This window comes from Sorex araneus, chromosome 2, assembly GCF_027595985.1.
Source record: "Sorex araneus isolate mSorAra2 chromosome 2, mSorAra2.pri, whole genome shotgun sequence".
Taxonomy (NCBI): Eukaryota; Metazoa; Chordata; class Mammalia; order Eulipotyphla; family Soricidae; genus Sorex; species Sorex araneus.
In genome coordinates, this window is record NC_073303.1 from 31,850,038 (window position 1) to 31,868,104 (window position 18,067).

Genomic DNA, 18,067 nt, shown 5'->3' on the forward strand with positions numbered 1-18,067 from the left:
AATCAGTTGCTTATTTCAGTAAGGGAGAAACATTATTCAGGAAAACAAAAAGCAAACACAGATGGAGACGACTGAGTCCTGTCCTGCTGACACAACACAGAGCATCAGGGAAGATAATGCAGGCCATGTGGGGGAGAACCCTGTGGGCAGGGATGGCCAGTCTCTCCCCTTATGGTATGTGACAGGAAACAGACACACTCAGGTTCCAGGGCAGAAAGAGAATCAGCAGTTCTTGAGTCACAGCATTGGGAAGTGAGGACGCCCAGAGGTGCAGCTGTCTCACATTGTGAGAGAAAAGAATGAAGAACTCAGGTGAGTCACAGAAGTGGTGACATCCTGAAAAAGTTCCCAGCATCCCGCTCACAGAATCCCCAAACCCAGGCTGTCCCTCAACCTAATTCTGCCCACTACAGCCTCCAGAGTCTCACCTCCAGGGTGCAGGAGAGATTCACCAGAGTCCTTGAAACTGGTGCTGTCTGAGGAGGAACCAACAAGCAAAGGTCAGAGCCCCAGGGGTTAGGACTAGAGGAGGAAATAGGGGTGTGGGAGCTCCCCGTGGGCTCTGGTCTCTATCCAGGATTCCAAGGGCCCAGCCCTGCCCACACTTACTTGCATCCTGAGTTTTCTGTCCTCCTTTCTCACCTGCAGGAAGGAAACAGCCCAGGGAAGGTCGGGGAGAGCACTGGGTCCTGAGCCCACAGAGCAGCTCTCTGGGCCCGGAACCCTGGGAAGTGTCAGAACTCTGAATATGGCGGGCTGAACCAGGAAACACACAGGAACGAGATGTTCCTGGACTGACCAGCCTCTCCTGGCGGTCTGTGCTCAGCACGGACAGTCCCTGTGACCTGGGACCCTGGGATCCAGGTTCATTCCTAGCTTACGGAGGTGAAAGTGTTTTTCCTGAGCAAACCTGAGAGTGGCGCACAAAGGGGGAGTGTGAGCAACAGCACAGGGGCGGGTGGTGCTCCCGCTAATGAGGCAGGGGAAGTAATATGGGGGGGCAGGGGTAAGAGACCACCAAAGTGGGACAAGACTCAAGACTTGCCATGTTGGACAGATTCCCCCTGCCCAGATCTTACCTGAGCGCTTCCTCCTGCTGATCACAGCTGCCACCACAGCTCCAGTGAGCACAGCCCCGAAGAGAGCCAGGCCGACAATGATGCCCACAGTGAGGATGGTGGGCTGAGAAGGGGGCTCTGGGAAGGGAGGAAGGAGAGGGTCTGACCCCCAGCCCCAGCCTGACCCTCAACAGTTCCCCAGAGGGGCCAACCTTGACTCCCTGAGAACAGGCTCTGTGCCCCGTCCCCCTCCTCACCCCATCTCAGGGTGACAGGCTCCGGCAGCCCCTGGTGCTGCACATGGCACGTGTATCTCTGCTCCTCTCCAGAAGGCACCACCACCGCTGCCCACTTCTGGAAGGTTCCATCCCCTGAAGGCCTGGTCTCCACCAGCTCTGTGTGCTGGGTCAGGTCCTCCCCATCACGCTGCCAGGTCAGGGTGATCTCGGCAGGGTAGAAGCCCAGGGCCCAGCACCTCAGGGTGGCGTTACGGTCAGAGAAGGGGTGGTGGGTGATGTGTCTTTTGGGGGGTTCTGAGGAGGAAGAATGAGAAAATTCACACTTTGGGTCATTTCAAGGATGAGGATATATAGGATAATTGGTTTGGAAGAGGAGGCAAACATCTAGACACAAGTCTTCTTGTGTCCTAGACACTCAGGAGACTGGGATAAAATCCTATTCTCGGAAAGTTCTAGACTAGAGTGTGGGTAGGAGGTTTCTAAGGAGACACTGACTCTGGTCCTGCCTTGGGTGGAGGGTGAGTGACAGAGAAGAAGGGGTCAGAGCTAAGTTCTGAGTAAACTCACAGATGACTGTGAAGCGACATTGTTGTTTCAGAGAGGGTCTCCCCCCACACCCCCCCCAGGCACACTGGAGTCCTTCACGGTCCATGGACACAGGGTGGGTCTGAGGGAAGAGTGAGTCTCTCTGATACACAACATGGAAACCAGGCGAGTCTGTCCCTCTCTTTACTGAAGGGGCGCTGTTCTGACACTGGACCCCACTATCTTCCCCCTTGTGGGGAGTCGCCACCCCCCCCCCCAATCCAGGGAAGGTCTGGGGTCCTCACCACTCCGGGACTTGGTACCTGCTCTCTGCAGCGTGTCCTTCCCGTCCTCCAGGTATCTGAGGAGCCACTGCACGCACTCCCCCTCCAGGTAGTTTCTGTAATGATCAGCCGCACCCTCCTGCTCCCACTTGCGCTGGGTTCTCCAAGCCTGCGTGCCCGCCGCCGCCGTCCAGGAGCGCAGGTCCTCGTTCAGGGTGAGGTAGTCGGCGCCGTCGTAGGAGTATTGACTGTACCCGCGCAGGAGGCGCCCGTCGGACCCCACGTCGCAGCCGTACATCCTCTGGAGGGTGTGAGAGTCTGACCAGACCCGCACAGATTAACCCCGAACCGGAAAAAGAAACCCGCGGGCGCTTCCCGAGGCTTCTCCAAGTCAATGGTCCGGGGCGGGTCCCTCAGACTCAAAGACATTCGGAACCGCCTCTGGGCGCCCCGACCCGTCCCCACGTTGTCTCGTCCACGGCCGCGCTCACCCGCCTTGCTCTGGTTGTAGTAGCCGCGCAGGTTGTTCAGGAACACTCGGTAATCCTGTGCATCATTCTTGGCTTTCCGCGTCTCCCGCTCCCAGTGCTCGGGTCCCTCCTGCTCCACCCACGGCGCCCGCGGCTCCACCCTCGGACTCGCCGAGTCGCTGTCGAAGCGCACGAACTGCGTGTCGTCCACGTAGCCGACGGCGATGAAGCGGGGCTTCCCGCGGCCCGGCCGAGACACGAGAGTGTGAAAATACCGCAGGGAGTGGGGACCTGGGGGAGGGGAAGGATTGAGACCCGGCCCGACTGGCTGCCCCGCGCAACCTGTATCCAGGGTGGTAGTGTGGAGGGAAACGGGAAAGGCAGGAGGGACCGAGAAGAGAAGGGGAAGACTTAGAGACACATTCCCCACCCTCCTCCCAGCGACGAACTCCCATCCAACCCGCACTCACCCGCCCGGGTCTGGCTCAGGGCCAGATCCCCCAAGAGCAGCAGAAGGAGCACCCTGGGCTCCCACATACCAAAGCAACCATGGAGTCTGACTGCTTGAAAGGTCCCGTCGACGACTTTATTTATACCCAGGAGTCGCGCGCGGACGGATTGGCTGATTGAGTCGCGCTGATTGGCTTCTCTAAGAAACAGTGTCGCCCAATAAGGAGTGAGGGTCAGTAATTGGGCAGGAAGCACTGACACAGAAAGCAAAAACGAAACTCGGGGAGTACAGGAATCCCAGCCTTCAGTTCCCTCCTCCAATACCTCTTTGGGGACCTAGACACTGGGAGCCACACCTGGGATATGGGACTTCGCCCTCTCCCGCTGCTCCTGTACCTGATCTTTGACACACTGTCTCCTCGTGTCCAGGGCTGAGACTAAATTAGTGGTTTTCCAAGGTTTTCATATCCGGATCTAGCTACAGTCTTACAAGTGAGTGAGGACCCCAGAGATGCTCCTGTGCGTGTGGGTTATGCTTGTCAGCGTTGGAGCAGGAATCTGAGTTAGACACTTTATTGTTGGTTTTGTTTTTGGCTTTTAGCACACCAGAAGGTGCTCAGGAGTTATTCCTGGTTCTGTACTCAGGGATCACTCCTGGCAGGTTCATGGGACCATATATGGTGCCAGGGATCAAACCAGAGTTAGACACATGCAAGGCAAGTACTTTCCTTCTCTACTATATCTCTTGCAGAGTTAAAGACTGAAAATTACTCTAACTGGAATAATAACAATGTGAACAGGAAGTATTTTTTGGGGAAAGGGTCACACCCAGTGATGCTCACTGGCTCTGCACTCAGGAATTACTCCTCACAGTGCTCAGGGGAACATTTGGGATGCAGGCAATAGAACCTGCTTCAGGCACATGCAAGGCAAGCACCTTATCTGCTGTACTATCTCTCTAGCCATTAGAGAGTCTTTTTTTTTTTTTGCCTTTTGGGTCACACCTGGCGATGCACAGGGGTTACTCCTGGCTCTGCACTCAGGAATGATTCCTGGCGGTGCTCAGGGGACCATATGGGATGCTGGGAATTGAACCCGGGTCGGCCGCGTGCAAGGCAAACGCCCTACCCGCTGTGCTATTGCTCCAGCCCCTAGAGAGTCTTTTAAAGAAAAAAAACATAGGATTTTTGCAGGGACCAACCTTGGCTAAGCAGGCCTGACTAGTGGCTCCAGGAGGATTAAGAAAAGAGATAGAAATAGGAGAGAAGCATGGTGTCAGGGAGCTAATAACTTAGTGGACTGTCCTCCATGACTAATATTTATTGCTTAGAATCTGTAATCATCATGAGAACAATGTTTTTTATTTATTTATTTATTTATTTTTTGCTTTTTGAGTCACACCCAGCGATGCTCAGGGGTTACTCCTGGCTTTGCACTCAGGAATTACTCCTGGCGATGCTTGGGGACCATATGGGATGCCGGGGATCGAACCCGGGTCGGCCGCGTACAAGGCAAATGCCCTACCCGCTGTGCTATCGCTCTGGCCCCCAGAACAACGTTTTTTAGGCTAATGCCTAACCACCTTAATCTATGCAAGATAGACTTTTACACATCCAGATGCATCTCTGGGGTCTCACTTAGATTCTGAAATAAAAACCACAGAAAATCACTGATTTAGTCTCAGCCCTGGACTCAAGGAGACAGTGTGACAAAAAGCAGATGCAGCAGCATCGGAAAAGAACATAGTCCCAAGTCCCAAGGGTCTTAGTTTATGGGGACAAACAACTTTGTAATGGGCTTTCTCAAGGAAAATTCTTTCAGAAGAGGAAGCAGAGATAGAGCAGATACCTTGTTCCCCCACCACATACACACAGGGGGGATCAGCATTTTGCCTAGCATTCCTAGTTGACATATCCCATAAAAGACCTATGTGGGGTTCTTTTTGTCTGTGAAAATGTTTATTTCTTTATTAAAAATTTTTATTAGTAATTCACCATGAGGTACTGTTACATACTTACAAACCTTTATGTTTGCATTTCAGTCATACAATGATCAGTTACCCATCCCTCCACCAGTGCCCATTCTCCACCACCAATGATCTCGTATCCCTCCCTGCTCCCTCCCTGCCTCTGTGGCAGGGCATTCTCTTTTGTTCCCTCTCTCCTTTTGGGTATTGTAGTTTGCAATAGAGGTATTGAGTGGCCATCGTGTTCAGTCTATAGTCTATTTTTGGCATCTCTCAACCCGATTGGGTCCTCCCAGCACCTTTCACCTGGTGTTCCCTTCTCTGTCTGAGTTGCGTATAAAAGACCTACATTGTCCATCTCCTTTATGTATTTATATAGTTCTAAATACTTTTTTCCATCATAGAATGTCCCAGTTATTCAAGTAATATTGAAAAGAATTTCAAGCTGATAAATCTTCCGTTCAGAAAAGTCAGGGCTGAGCTCTGAGACCTCCTCAGAATGGGGGTGAGGAGATTTCCCAAACACCCCAGTCACCCTCCCCTGCCCAGCAGCCTCCACCCACACCCCAATTTTTTTTCTTTTTGGGTCACACCTGGTGATGCACAGGGGTTACTCCTAGCTCAATCATTCAGGAATTACTCCTGGAGGTGCTCGGGTGGCCATATGGGATGCTGGGAATTGAACACAGGTCAGCCGCATGCAAGGCAAACACTCTACCCACTGTGCTATCACCCCAGCCCCAACGCCCAAAATTTTCAGGCATAGAAATAACCCAGCCCCACAACTGAACTTTACCAAGCTGCCAAGCCACTAAATGGTCCCAGCTCCTGGAGTTACTCCTCCAAACCTCATAGTACTGACAGCCCAGTAGGAACACAGCAGAATTGGTGGGAAAGTTACACAAAAGCCCCCCAAGCTCAATGGAAAAAAACAATATAACGGAAGTCTCAACTAGCACCAAGCAGCTCAGTAAATCCTCAGATGGTGACTTTAGTAACACCATGGTGTGACAGAATAATGATCATAAATTGACTTCTATTGACCAGTTTTCTGATACTTTCTTGCTTTGACAAGCAATATAAAGCAAATTATTTGTTTCCTGCTATGGAGGCAGACTTAGGGAAGTGGAATGCCAGTGTGAACACTGCAGCCCAGTGTGCTAACACCATGGTTAACATGTGCAACCTCAGAGTGCCAGAGCATGTGTGCAACCTCACAGAGCCAGCATGCCTGTACAACTGCCAAGATTCAGCACGTATGTGCCACACCATCCACCTCAGTAAAAACTGTCACTAAAGAGGGAATTATCAAAGCAGGACAAATTTTATGTTTTGTAAGAAGAAATATAAAATGCACTATTTTGTGCTGCTAAGGGGGCATGCTCAAGGGGTAGGTGGGAAACTGGGGACTTTGGTGGAGGGAAGGTTACATTGGTTGTAGAATTCATGTGGAACATTGTATTGAAACAACTGTATGATGAACAACTTTGTAAAACGTGGTGCTTAAATAAATGGTGCTAAATATTTTTAGTTCCAAAAATAAAAAAAATTATTTCAGGGATTAAGTGGTACATGGAACCAGATTCTGTCTGGCATCACATAGTCCTCAGAGCACCTCCAGGTGTGGCACTGGAGACCCTGAAGCTCTCTCAGAGGCCTCCTGAGCACTGTTCAGGAGTCTCTCCCGCAAATTAGAAGGAAAGGGGGAAAAATGATTCCAAAAATAAATGGTGTTGTAAAAGAGTAGATCCTTTTCCTTTTAAATTTTTCAAGTGTTTATCTTCTCTCTCTCATCAGAAGATAGTTGGATTTTTATATATTTTCCTGCCTTTAATCTGTTGTTTTATTTGATGTATATGGAAAAATTAAACTTCATACACATCATAGGAATGATATTTTTAAAAATTGTGACAGATAATTGTGAACAGTCAGCTTGGATAGCAATGAGGGAGTCATGTAAAAGGAAAACACTGGTTGCCTCAGGAAATGGGGTACGTGAATATTAGGGACCTCAAGAATCATAGAAGTATTAGGTTTTTGAATCTACATGTTTTTGTTCATATGATAAAAAGTCAGTTCACAAAACGAGCTATAAATGCAAAACTGCTGGTGTTGAGGAGAATTGAAGGAGAGACATGGTCAGTGGAGATCCAGGCTCCCATGGGTGAACCCTGGGCTCCATCCTGGCACCCAGTATGGGAGACTTGTGACAGTGGATAGAAGATATAGGACTGACATTGGGGTATCTTCGAAGCTTTTATTTAGACTTATTTACTATCGTTTCCAGGTCCCAATTCTGTGTAAGCAGAGGGAGACTTTAGACAGGACCGGGCCATTATTGTCCTGTCCCTCACTGGAGGAAAGAGCATCCAGGTCCTGATGTGGGAAGTAAGCAGATAATGGAGCTGTTCTCTCCTGAGACCCTGTTTATTCTGGACAAAAGTGCTATAGGGGCAAGACCAAAAAAAAATTTCTATAGGGATAGTGGGTAAGGCATACTATTTACCAGGGTTTTATCCCTGGACACTCTGTTTGGTCACCTGAGCTCTGGCTGGACTAATCCTTGAGCACAACCAGGTGAGAACCAAAACCAAAGAAGTAAATACAAAGTAAAATGAACCCGTAATTGAGTATGGGGATAGGGAAGGAGCTTACCGGTTGGCACAGGGAGGAGGAAGCGGGGCAGCGCTCAGGAGGTGAGAGAGTGACTGACTGGGAAATGGCCTGTGGGAGAGCAGGGCTGGACTCTGCTGGGCTCAGAGACCCACATGGGACAGCAGGAGAGGACATGGAACAGACTAGAGGAAAGTATGGCAAAGTAGCCACAGATGTGGGGTGCAATTACTGTGACTAAGGACTCCATCATAGACCTTTGCCCCATATCTCAGGGTGCCTTTATCTGTGAAGCTGATATAGAATCTCTTCCTTTCTTCCTGTTTATACGTTTGTGGGGCGGGTATTTACAGCCTTCTGTGCTCAGGGGCTGCACCAGGCTCTATGCTTGGGGGGATGCTCCCACGGAGGACCTCAGTCTGGGTGAGCCCAGCTTGCTGCACACACAGCCTGCGCCCCAGCCCTTTGTGTTAAGGTAACTCACTGGCCCCTGGACATGGTTCACTATCTTGTAAGGTCTGATGATTTCAAGAAGGTGGTTTCAAAGGTCTTTTATTGGGGATTTATTTCTGAACCTTTCTTTCCTTTGTTGTCACTGCTGTTGGTACCTTTACTGCTGCTCACACAGTTGGTTGAGGTGCTTGCTGAGATCACACAGTTGCTTGCTGCGCTCACATGCTTTTTAGCTGTGGTTGTTGGGAGATAATATAATTTAGTTATGGAGTTACTGCACACTAGGTATTGTGTCAGAGACAGAACCATGGCTTTTTTGTGGGCTGGGATCACACAAGACAGTATCATCAGAATCACACAAGGCATATGGGATGGTGCCAGGGGTCAAACTCCTGCCCTCAAATCTGCAGAGCAGGTTGTCTGCACTAAACAACATTCCCAGGCCCCAAAATGTCTACACTGAGCAATATTTCAGATATTCAATCTAGCCTCCTCTTCTAGACTGCAAAGCTAAGCTAGTTCTGTGAGGTCGGGGACAAGGCTTATCGGTAGAACATGTGCCTTCTGTTTACTGCAGCAGGGTATATCCTGGCAGTGCAAAACAAATATATAAAAGTTTAGTTCAGTAAAAAGATAATGGTCATAAACTGGAATGGAATATCAGAATTTGAGTATGATCTGATAAGTGTTTTCAAGTGTTTGAATATTTAAAGTAATGTTTAAAAACTATCCACATATGAGAGAATTAAAAATATTCTCAAGGGCTGGGCCAGGGAACAGTACAATGACTTGGGTGTTTACCTTGCCTGGGCTGGCCAAGGTTCAATCCCCATCACCATATATGGCTCCATGAGTCCCAGAGGAGTAACCCCTGAGAATGAGTGGATGTATCCTTAAGATAAACAAACGAAATTGAATGTTCCACAAAAACTTACAGAACAGCCCTTAGTGTGGGCTGTACATTGAAAGAACAGCCCTTATTGTGGGCTATAATCAAAGAAACTCTATGGGAAAGATGACAAGGAAAATGTGTACGCTTTTAGAGTTGGTTCGGGAACAGAGAGAACTGACTCAATTAACATAAAAGTACCATAAGTACATGACAAATTGTATTGTTAGAACGAAACTACAACCATTTTTGGCACGAACCAAAGTGCAGCCATTTTAGTTGTTAGAGGCCATCTTGCTACTCTGTATGATCATGTAGCTGACAGCTGAAATGTGCATGAACCCAAGACCATGTCTTGGGAAAGGAAACAGAACGAACAAAATTTACAATGCTTGCAAGTAATGCCAGCCAATCAGTAATCTAGTAGTTAGTCAGGCATGGAAAGAATAGAACAAAGGGGCACTCACAGGTGGCACTAACCAATCAGCTTACATGTCAGCTAGGGAGAAAGAATAATGTGGCTTTAGGATACTTAAACCCTTTCTCACAGTTGGAGGGGGTCATACCATTTCTCTATGGGGTGTGGCCCTGACTGGTCAGTTTGTAGCACTCTCTCTTTCTCTCGCTTTCTTTCTCTCCGTCTCCTCATCCCTTCTCTCTCAGTATTTAACAACTTCTCTCTCCTTCTCTCTCAGTCTGTAACAGCTCTCTTTAATAAAATCTTTGCACTGAGACCCATATATACTAAATTTTATTTGGCACCTTTTTGCCCAATGATAATTTAACTTATAAATTAAATGTGGTAAGATAATAACAAGAAGTAATAGTAAAGCACAATTGTAATAACTGAAATAAAAGTTAAATGAATATGGTCTCTCTCTTTCTCTAAATATCTTATATAGGTTAAAATTTTAGACCTTGGTTGACTGTGTGAAAACTCACACTTGGAAAGTGAGACCTCAGGGGGTTTCTGGCCATGGTGATGCCAAGTACTGACAGGGTGTGGAACAGCAGAAACCCTCCTTCACTGATGTCAGGATGTAAATGGCTCAGATCCAGGGAAGACACCTGCCAGTTTCTTAGAAAGCTACACACAGACTGACCCACAACCTACTGATCACTCTCCTGTAATTTTACCCAACACTCATTAATAATGGATGTTTCAGAGAGTGGAGAGGTATTACAGCAGGTTTGTCTTGCACATAGCAGAGCCTGATGCCATCCCTGACACCACATCTTGTCCCTGGATTAGAGGCTAGAGCGATCCTTTGGAATAGAACCAGAAGTGAGCTTTGAATTGGCCTGGAGTGGCACAAAAACAAATACCCAGCCCCAATGAATAGTAAGTAGTTGGTCAGGCATGGAAAGAATAGAACAAAGGGGCAAAACTTTTCACAAAAACTGCAAAGCAGTTGACAGGTGGACTGTACATGATGATTCTTTCTAATGATATAGTTTGGGGAAGGACAAGGATCATGTGGGGAAATGGGGAGGGAATGGAGAGAAGTGACATAAGTAACCATTGATGTATAGTGACCTCACATATAAGCTCACCAGGAGAGATGCCTGAGCACAAAGGCAAGAGCAAGTCTTGAGCACAGCTGAGTGACCCCCGACCAAAAAGAAAAGAAAAGAAAATGAAATAAACTCATCCCCTGAATGTGGGGAGTGAGGAAGGACTTCATTAGGTGGTACAAGGAGAAGGAGTGGACCTAGCCCTCAGGAGGTGAGAGAGTAAACTGACTGGGAAATGGCGTGTGGGGGAGCAAAGCTGGACCCTACTGGGCTTAGAGACCCACATGGGGCAGGAGGACAGGACATGTAATAGACTAGAGGAAAGTGTGACAAAGTAGCCACCAATGTTGGGGCACAGTCAGTGTTATTAAGGACACACAGTCCTTTCTCCCATATCTCAGGATGATGTTACCCATGAAGTCTCTATAAAATATTTCCCCTTTTGATGTTTGGTCACTTGGGGGTGGGGTACCACACCCTACCGTCTAGCCAAACTGTCAGTGTCATCAAAACAAGGAACATTTGAGAAACTGCCACAGAGAGATTTGACTGGAACTAAAGAGGATCATATATGGCACCCTAAAACCATAAACGTATGCGAGGAAAAGAAATAGAATCAAAATATGGAGTTTTAATATGGACACTCCTTCAAAAACTAGAAATTGAGCTTCCATATGACCCCACAATACCACTTCTTGGAATATATCCTGAGGATGCAAAAAATCACAGTAGAAATGACATCTGTACCTATATATTCATTGTAGCACTGTTCACAATAGCCAAAATCTGGAAACAACCCAAGTGCCCTAAAACAGATGACTGGGTAAAGAAACTTTGGTATGTCTACACAATGGAATACTATGCAGCTGTTAGAAGAGATGAAGTCATGAAATTTGCTTATAAATGGATAGACATGGAGAGTATCATGCTAAGTGAAACGAGTCAGAAAGACAGGGACAGACATAGAAGGACTGCACTCATTTATGGAGTATAGAAGAACATCACATGAGGCTGACACCCAAGGCCAGTAGATACAAGGGCCAGGAGGATTGCCCCATAGCTGGAAGACTGCTTCACGAGTGGAGGGGAGAAGGCAGATGGAATAGAGAAGGGATCACTAAGAAAATGATGGCTGGAGGAACCAGTTGGGATGGGAGATGCATGCCGAAAGTAGATAATGATGACCTCTCAGTGCCTGTGTTGCAAGCCATAATGCCCCAAAGTAGAGAGAGAGTATGGGGAAAATAGTCTGCCATGGAGGCAGGGAGAAGGTGGAAAGGGCGGGTATACCCGGGATATTGGTGGTGGGGAATGTGCGCTGGTGGAGGGATGGGTGTTTGATTATTGTGATATTGTAACCCAAACATGAAAGCTTGTAACTATCTCATGGTGATTCAATAAAATAAAAAAAATATGGAGTTTAGTAAAAGTGCATCACTGTTGTTTCTTTGGCTACAACATTGTTCTGCAATAATGTGAGATGTAAGGTTAGTGGAAATTGTGAGGGGACTCTTTGCCACCTTTACACATTTTCTGTAAGTGTAGCAATACCTGAAAACATTTTTTAATCACTAAAAAAATAATAGCCTCTGGGGGAGATGCTCAAAGTGCTGGAGCACCAGTTTTGCATGTCCAGACCCAGGTGCCCAATTCCCAGAACTGCAAGTTGTTCCAAGTACCACTGGGTGTCGCTCTCCCCCATTCACCAAATCATGAATTTGGGAGGGGGATGTACTGAGGAATGTGTCTCTTTTGGGAGTGAGGGTGACAATTGTTAGTGATGACCAAGTAGGTGGCCCCTGCACTCCCTGATACGCTGTTGAATGACACTATGTGTCTGTGGGCTTCCCACACTTCTATCTTGACCACCACACCCAAACTGAGGGCCTTTTCCAGTACATAGCAGAGCAGCCTCCTTAAAATGCCACGTCATTGAAGACAAGGAGATTCTGAGACCCGACTCAGCTGGCGGCACTTTTGGGAGGCATGACCGGGATTTCATTCAGGGTGCCTGGTCCTGGGATGGGATCCTAGGAGAGAAAAGAAAACAGTAGCATCCAAATATAGTGTGGGGAGATTTGTGAAACTGCCCTGATAGGGATTTATTAGCTGTAAAAATGTGGTGGCGATAAAAGATGAAAGTTCCTAAGAAAAAGAACAGGGAGAGGAAGGAAAGTTCCCTTGTAGTCTCTAGGTTTGGCATCAAGAGGTCCTGGGTCCATGATGGAACCTCAGACATAGCACAAGGCCCCAGAGGTTTCCCTTTTAAACTCTCCGCTCGGCTCTGGATCCAGACCCCAGGACTGCTCTGAAGGCACCTTCATCCCATGGGTGTCCTCCTCCAGGTCAGCATCTCAGCCTGAGTAAGACCACAGCCCCGCCCCTGCAAAGTAGGAGTGAACAGGGCAGCAGCGCTCTCGTGTGGCCATAGCGCAGAAAGACAGCTTAGTCCGAATTGTGTTTCCTAGCAGGAAGCTCCCTAGGGCTCGCAGCAACAGGACAGGCTGTGCAACTAGGGGGCGCCCTACTCGCTTCAGGTGCTGTGTCTGACTAGTACCCTAAACACCTACTCACTTAGAGGGCTCCTCCTCATTTATAACTGTGAGCACTTGCTTTAAGTGTGATTAAGCAACATATACATGACAAATCTTTGTTTAATAGTATTGTAAACCACAAAATCGTAACCTTTAATATAAAATACTATTAACAATTTTTTACATAAAAAATTAACAATAACGACAACAATTTCAGGCAGTAACCCAGAGCCAGAGTGACCCCCACAAACATACTGGAGAGCTCACTGTGCTGAGATGAGAATATTGATCCTCAGTATCTATCACTTATTCCCGCTGCTGCTGATTCCACTGGTATCAATGCTGAAGTTTCCATCCCTAGGATGAAGTGGAGGATAAAAGGGGTTAAAATCCCCAGGGTCCTAAGCTGGGAATATACAGGGAATGTCTCATGGAAAATTGAAGTAGGGAGGAAATAGTGACTCTAGGGGATGGAGGTCAAATAAAGTGGAGAAGGAAGAAGAAGAGGAAAGGGGCAGGGCAGAGCCTGCTAGTGGACACCTGTGGGGAGGGATGGGTTTTGTGTCCATCTGGCACAGGAAGCAATGGGTGAGGGTGAATTTGTTGCCTGGAGGGTAATTATTAGAGCAGGAGTTAGCTCTGTAATTGGCTGGTAAACGACAGTTAACTTTCGGGCATTTCCCCACACTCCAATTCCCCATACTTTGAGTTATATCTTATAACTTAAATACACAGGGAAGAGTAGAGGATAGAGGAAAAGAGAAGAATGGAAGGAAAGAGAAGAGAAGGGAAGTGAATGGAAGGAATGAGGAAGGGAAAGAAAAGAAGGGAAGGGAGTGGAAGGAAAGGGGAGGGGAGGTCTAAGATTCCTTTCTCCACGATCCCTTTCTAAAGGACACAGGAAAAGTCACCTAAGAAAGAGAGGGATAGGAGCCGGAGCGATAGCACAGCAGGTAGGGCGTTTGCCTTGCACGTGGCCTACCCGGGTTTGATCCCCAGCATCCCATATGGTCTCCCAAGCACCGCCAGGAGTAATTCCTGAGTGTAAAGCCAGGAGTAACCCCTGACCATCGCTGGGTGTGACCCAAAAAGCAAAAAAAAAAAAAAAAAAGAAAGAAAGAGAGGGATAGCCAGATGATTATGGGCCTGTTTTAAAATCGAATTTTAAAATTTAGGATTATAGATAAATATATCTTCATTGGTTTTGGTTCCAAAGGAAAGAAGTGTCTTGTTTCCAAAGAAAGAGAATTATAGCTGACACAGGTGAAGAGATTGGTGTTGATATATTAACTATCAGTAACTTTATAAATCATGGTTCTTTAATAAACAGAAAAAAATTTTAAAGGAGAAGCATCAGAGACGGTTAACTGGTTCCTCTTTGCTAGAGTTGTAGCATCTCCGCAAGAACAGCAAGCCCAGTCTAGGATCTCAATTGCAGTTTGGGCCTTATTTTCTCAAATTTCAGATGATGTTGATTTTCTACTTCCTTCCTTCCTTCCTTCCTTCCTTCCTTCCTTCCTTCCTTCCTTCCTTCCTTCCTTCCTTCCTTCCTTCCTTCCTTCCTTCCTTCCTTCCTTCCTTCCTTTTTTCTTTCTTTCTTTCTCTTTCTCTTTCTTTCATTCATTCTTTCTTTCTGTCTCTCCTTCTTCCTTTTTTTTTAGTTTTTGGGCCACACCCAATAGTGCTCAGGCCTGTCTCCTGGCTCTGTATTCAGGGATTCAGGGATCACTCTTGGTGGGCTTGGGGGACCATATGGGGTGCTGAGAATTGAACTTGGATCAGCTGCGTGCAGAGCAAACACCCTACCTGCTGCTCTTAACCCCAAATGATGTTATACAGTCTATTTCATGCTAATATTAAAAATATATGTAATAATATATTAATATAAATACCTAATCATATATATCTTGTGGTTATTAAAACCATATTGACAGGAGGTGGGACATGAACAAAAACTGTTTTTGGTGAAGCATTCAGGAGCCTCTCCTCCGGTGTTAGAAAATGTTCGTGAAGGCAGAGTTGTTGTGAGAGGGGTTTCAGATCTCTGCCCCCGAGATAGGGTTTGGAGACTGAGATTTGGAGGGGAGAGATGCTCGACCAGCCGTTGTCTTGGGCCCCAGGAGACATGCACACCGGGGAGACTGAGTGATGCTGAGTGAGGGAGCCCCCCTCAAACTCTGGGCTGTCTTAAGACACTGGGTTTGCCCAACCAGCTCGCAGTGCTGAACAGGGACCCTCCAAAGTATTGTGCTGCTCAAACCCAGCAAAGGCAGAGCACTGATCACCCCATGCAAATCCCTGTCCTAGTTGACATTGTCAGTGACTTCTGGCTGTTCTCCCCTGGGGGAAAGTTATTCCATGGGACACTGAACAGAATGCAGACCCTAGGGAGTTTATTCGTTTGGTTTGAACCCCTGAACTTGATTCATTCATTCAGTGAACATTTTTCCTACCTTTGTGGGCTTGGATATAAGGGCTACCTATGTGTCCTGGAGTTCCCAGTTCCATATGTTATTCTAATTTTATTTCTAGCTAAGAGGTTTTGAGGAAAGATTATTAGAGTTGTTGCCAATTTATAGCTTAAATTTGGGATCAATCAACTTATATGCACTGTAGATGGAGCCACCTGTGTGAGACCTGTCGCTCCAGTGCCCGAATCTCCATTTGATCTCTGTGTGTCTGTGATGGAAAGTGTCAGGGAGAGACAACACTCCAGCTGCTTTCCCACACTTTCAGCCTCTGTCTATACTCCTGGAATGCAGGACAGTTCACTTGGCTAGGAGACAGAAGTCCTAGGTTTGCAGCCATGTTTTTGCTACTTACGAACCTTAATGACCTTTAAAATGGATTTTCCTTCATCTGCATAATTAGAATGATTTGTAAAATCTTTGCTAGCTCTTGGGATCACACCTGACGATGCACAGGGGTTACTCCTGGCTCTGCACTCAGGAATTACTCCTGACGGGGCTCAGGGGACCATATGGGATGCTGGGAATCGAACCCATGTCGGCCGCGTGCAAGGCAAACACCCTACCCACTGTGCTATCACTCCAGCCCCCCAATTCCAATATTTTTCTGACAGCCGTGACTTTCTGTCCCTTCACTTTCTTTATTTTGCATTAATTTTTCAGGACTGAACAGGGAAGCAAACTGCCAGGAGTGACAGTGAGACTGTAGCAGTTCCTGCCTGAGCACGAAGAAGCACCCAAAGTGGGCAGAGAAGTAGCTGAAGAAATTTTCATCACTTTTACTGAGAGCAGGAAGGAAACGTTCCTCCTCCTAATGTCAGGTGGAAGCTTATTCTCTACAGGTGTCCCAGCTCTCCAGGGACTGTACTGGTGCTTTCTCCTGGTGCTTAAAGCACTTGCAGGTGTCCCTAGTGGTTGAATTGCTCTGACCTCTGGAAGATACTGAGGATCCAGCACTTTGGACTCAGAGTTCACACTGAAGAGGAAAAAGAGATATGAATCTGCCGTGAGAGGCCCTGGCATTAGGTTCCACCTATTTTGAGCAACATCCTGCTCAGTGAGCCCATAAAGTTGACTAAACATTTTTTTGTTGTTTGTTTTGTCTGTAGTTAAGGTAACATCATTACAATAATGCTAATTCTTATGCTTTTGGTATAAAAATTACTGTACTTCCTCCATCATCAGAGTTCCTAAGAACCCACGTGCACTGCACTTGTTATTTTTTTGTCAAGTTATCTTTTATATTTCATGGCTATAATTTTTAATATCAACCAAAACTATCTGTACAGAAGATCTAAGATCATCCAAGTAGCAAAACATAAAATGCACAGATATCTTTTCAAACGAAATTTATTTAATAATGTTTTAGAGGTAAAATTAAGGAAGAAATTAAGGAATCTACCTTCTCCTAGCTAATTTAATATTTTTCAAGTATTGCCAGTGCAGGTGTACAATGTACAACTTAGTGTTGAGGTTAAAGACACACCCTCAGATTGCTTATTTGAAGATATTAAAATAACAATGTCAAACTTGCATTCTGTTGCTTAAAGAGATATCATTTCAATTCAAAAGATTCAAAAAGCATTGTACTGATACTACATGTGTGGCCAGGAAAAATGGTCTCTGAACTTAAAAGATAAAGACAAGACACTTACTCTTCTATATTTCAAAAATCATATGTATATGTACAGTGACATTAAGTGAACGTTTCCCATACACCAAGGGGAAACTATTCTTTTAAACAAAGTTTCTATTACAGAATTTTGTAATAATTATTTTAAAAGCACACATTCCCCACCTGTTTTGCCCAATCTTGCTACAAAAAGACACAAAATAGATAAATCTCTTCAAGACACAGACCATGCCTAATTTAGAAAACCCTTCCCTTTTCTTGAGATTGGAGTGTGAAAGTATTTAATTAATTATACAAGTCTGCTGCTTTTAAAGTAACTATCAAATTATACACAGAGAAAAACATCAACTTTTCATATCAATTCTTTTAGAGACTTGACTAGAACACAATTTTTGTCTTTAGTCCAATTAAAGCACTCTTTACTATTTTATTAGCCATCCTTGAGAGTAAAGATGCTATTATTAAATTTTTATAACACATTGAACAAATTTTTCATTGAATGATAAGAAAACATATTAAAAATATGAAATATGGCCTATGTTATTTTAGTAAGAAAGGAGAAAAATTTGCAAAGATTACCACTTATTTCTCTTTTTACTGGGAAATTTACATTTCTGACACTCATGTATCACTCATATCCTCAAAATATATTCCCTTTATATCACATATGTTAACAGGAACTTCTAATAGGCAATAGAAAAAAAATATAAAACAAAGGAACCACTGAAGTCAGAGTTCTATTCCCCTATGGTAAAGAGTTTTACTGTGAATATTCTGAATGTTACCCAAGAATAGCTACATAAAAGAACACATGTGCTAAAGGTTTTCCTTCTTATCTTTGTCTATCTTTCTTGACCAAAATCTTCTATAAACTTCTTAAACTCCAACAAGCCATGCTCATGGCTGGTTTTTGTGCCAAAGAGTGACTAACATATCCAAAATGCTAACAACTGGCTCCAAAAGCTTATCC

The 18,067-nt window shown here is 45.8% G+C and overlaps 2 protein-coding genes across 2 annotated transcripts in view; both read right to left on the bottom strand.

Moving 5' to 3' along the window:
- Positions 1-360: 360 nt before the first annotated feature.
- LOC101551633 (patr class I histocompatibility antigen, A-126 alpha chain-like) lies at positions 361-3,113 on the bottom strand. Its single transcript, XM_055124353.1, has 7 exons — positions 3,047-3,113; positions 2,598-2,867; positions 2,146-2,424; positions 1,316-1,591; positions 1,080-1,196; positions 610-642; positions 361-476 (listed from the first exon to the last, which is right to left on the bottom strand). The coding sequence occupies exons 1-7, from the start codon at positions 3,111-3,113 to the stop codon at positions 361-363; spliced, it is 1,158 nt and encodes a 385-aa protein (XP_054980328.1).
- A 1,518-nt stretch (positions 3,114-4,631) lies between these two features.
- Positions 4,632-18,067, bottom strand: part of LOC129401628 (patr class I histocompatibility antigen, A-126 alpha chain-like) — a 46,705-nt gene continuing 33,269 nt past the window's right edge. Inside the window, exon 9 of the mRNA XM_055124355.1 lies at positions 4,632-4,670. Coding sequence (XP_054980330.1) covers positions 4,632-4,670 — 39 coding nt within the window. The remainder of the gene's footprint in view (positions 4,671-18,067) is intronic.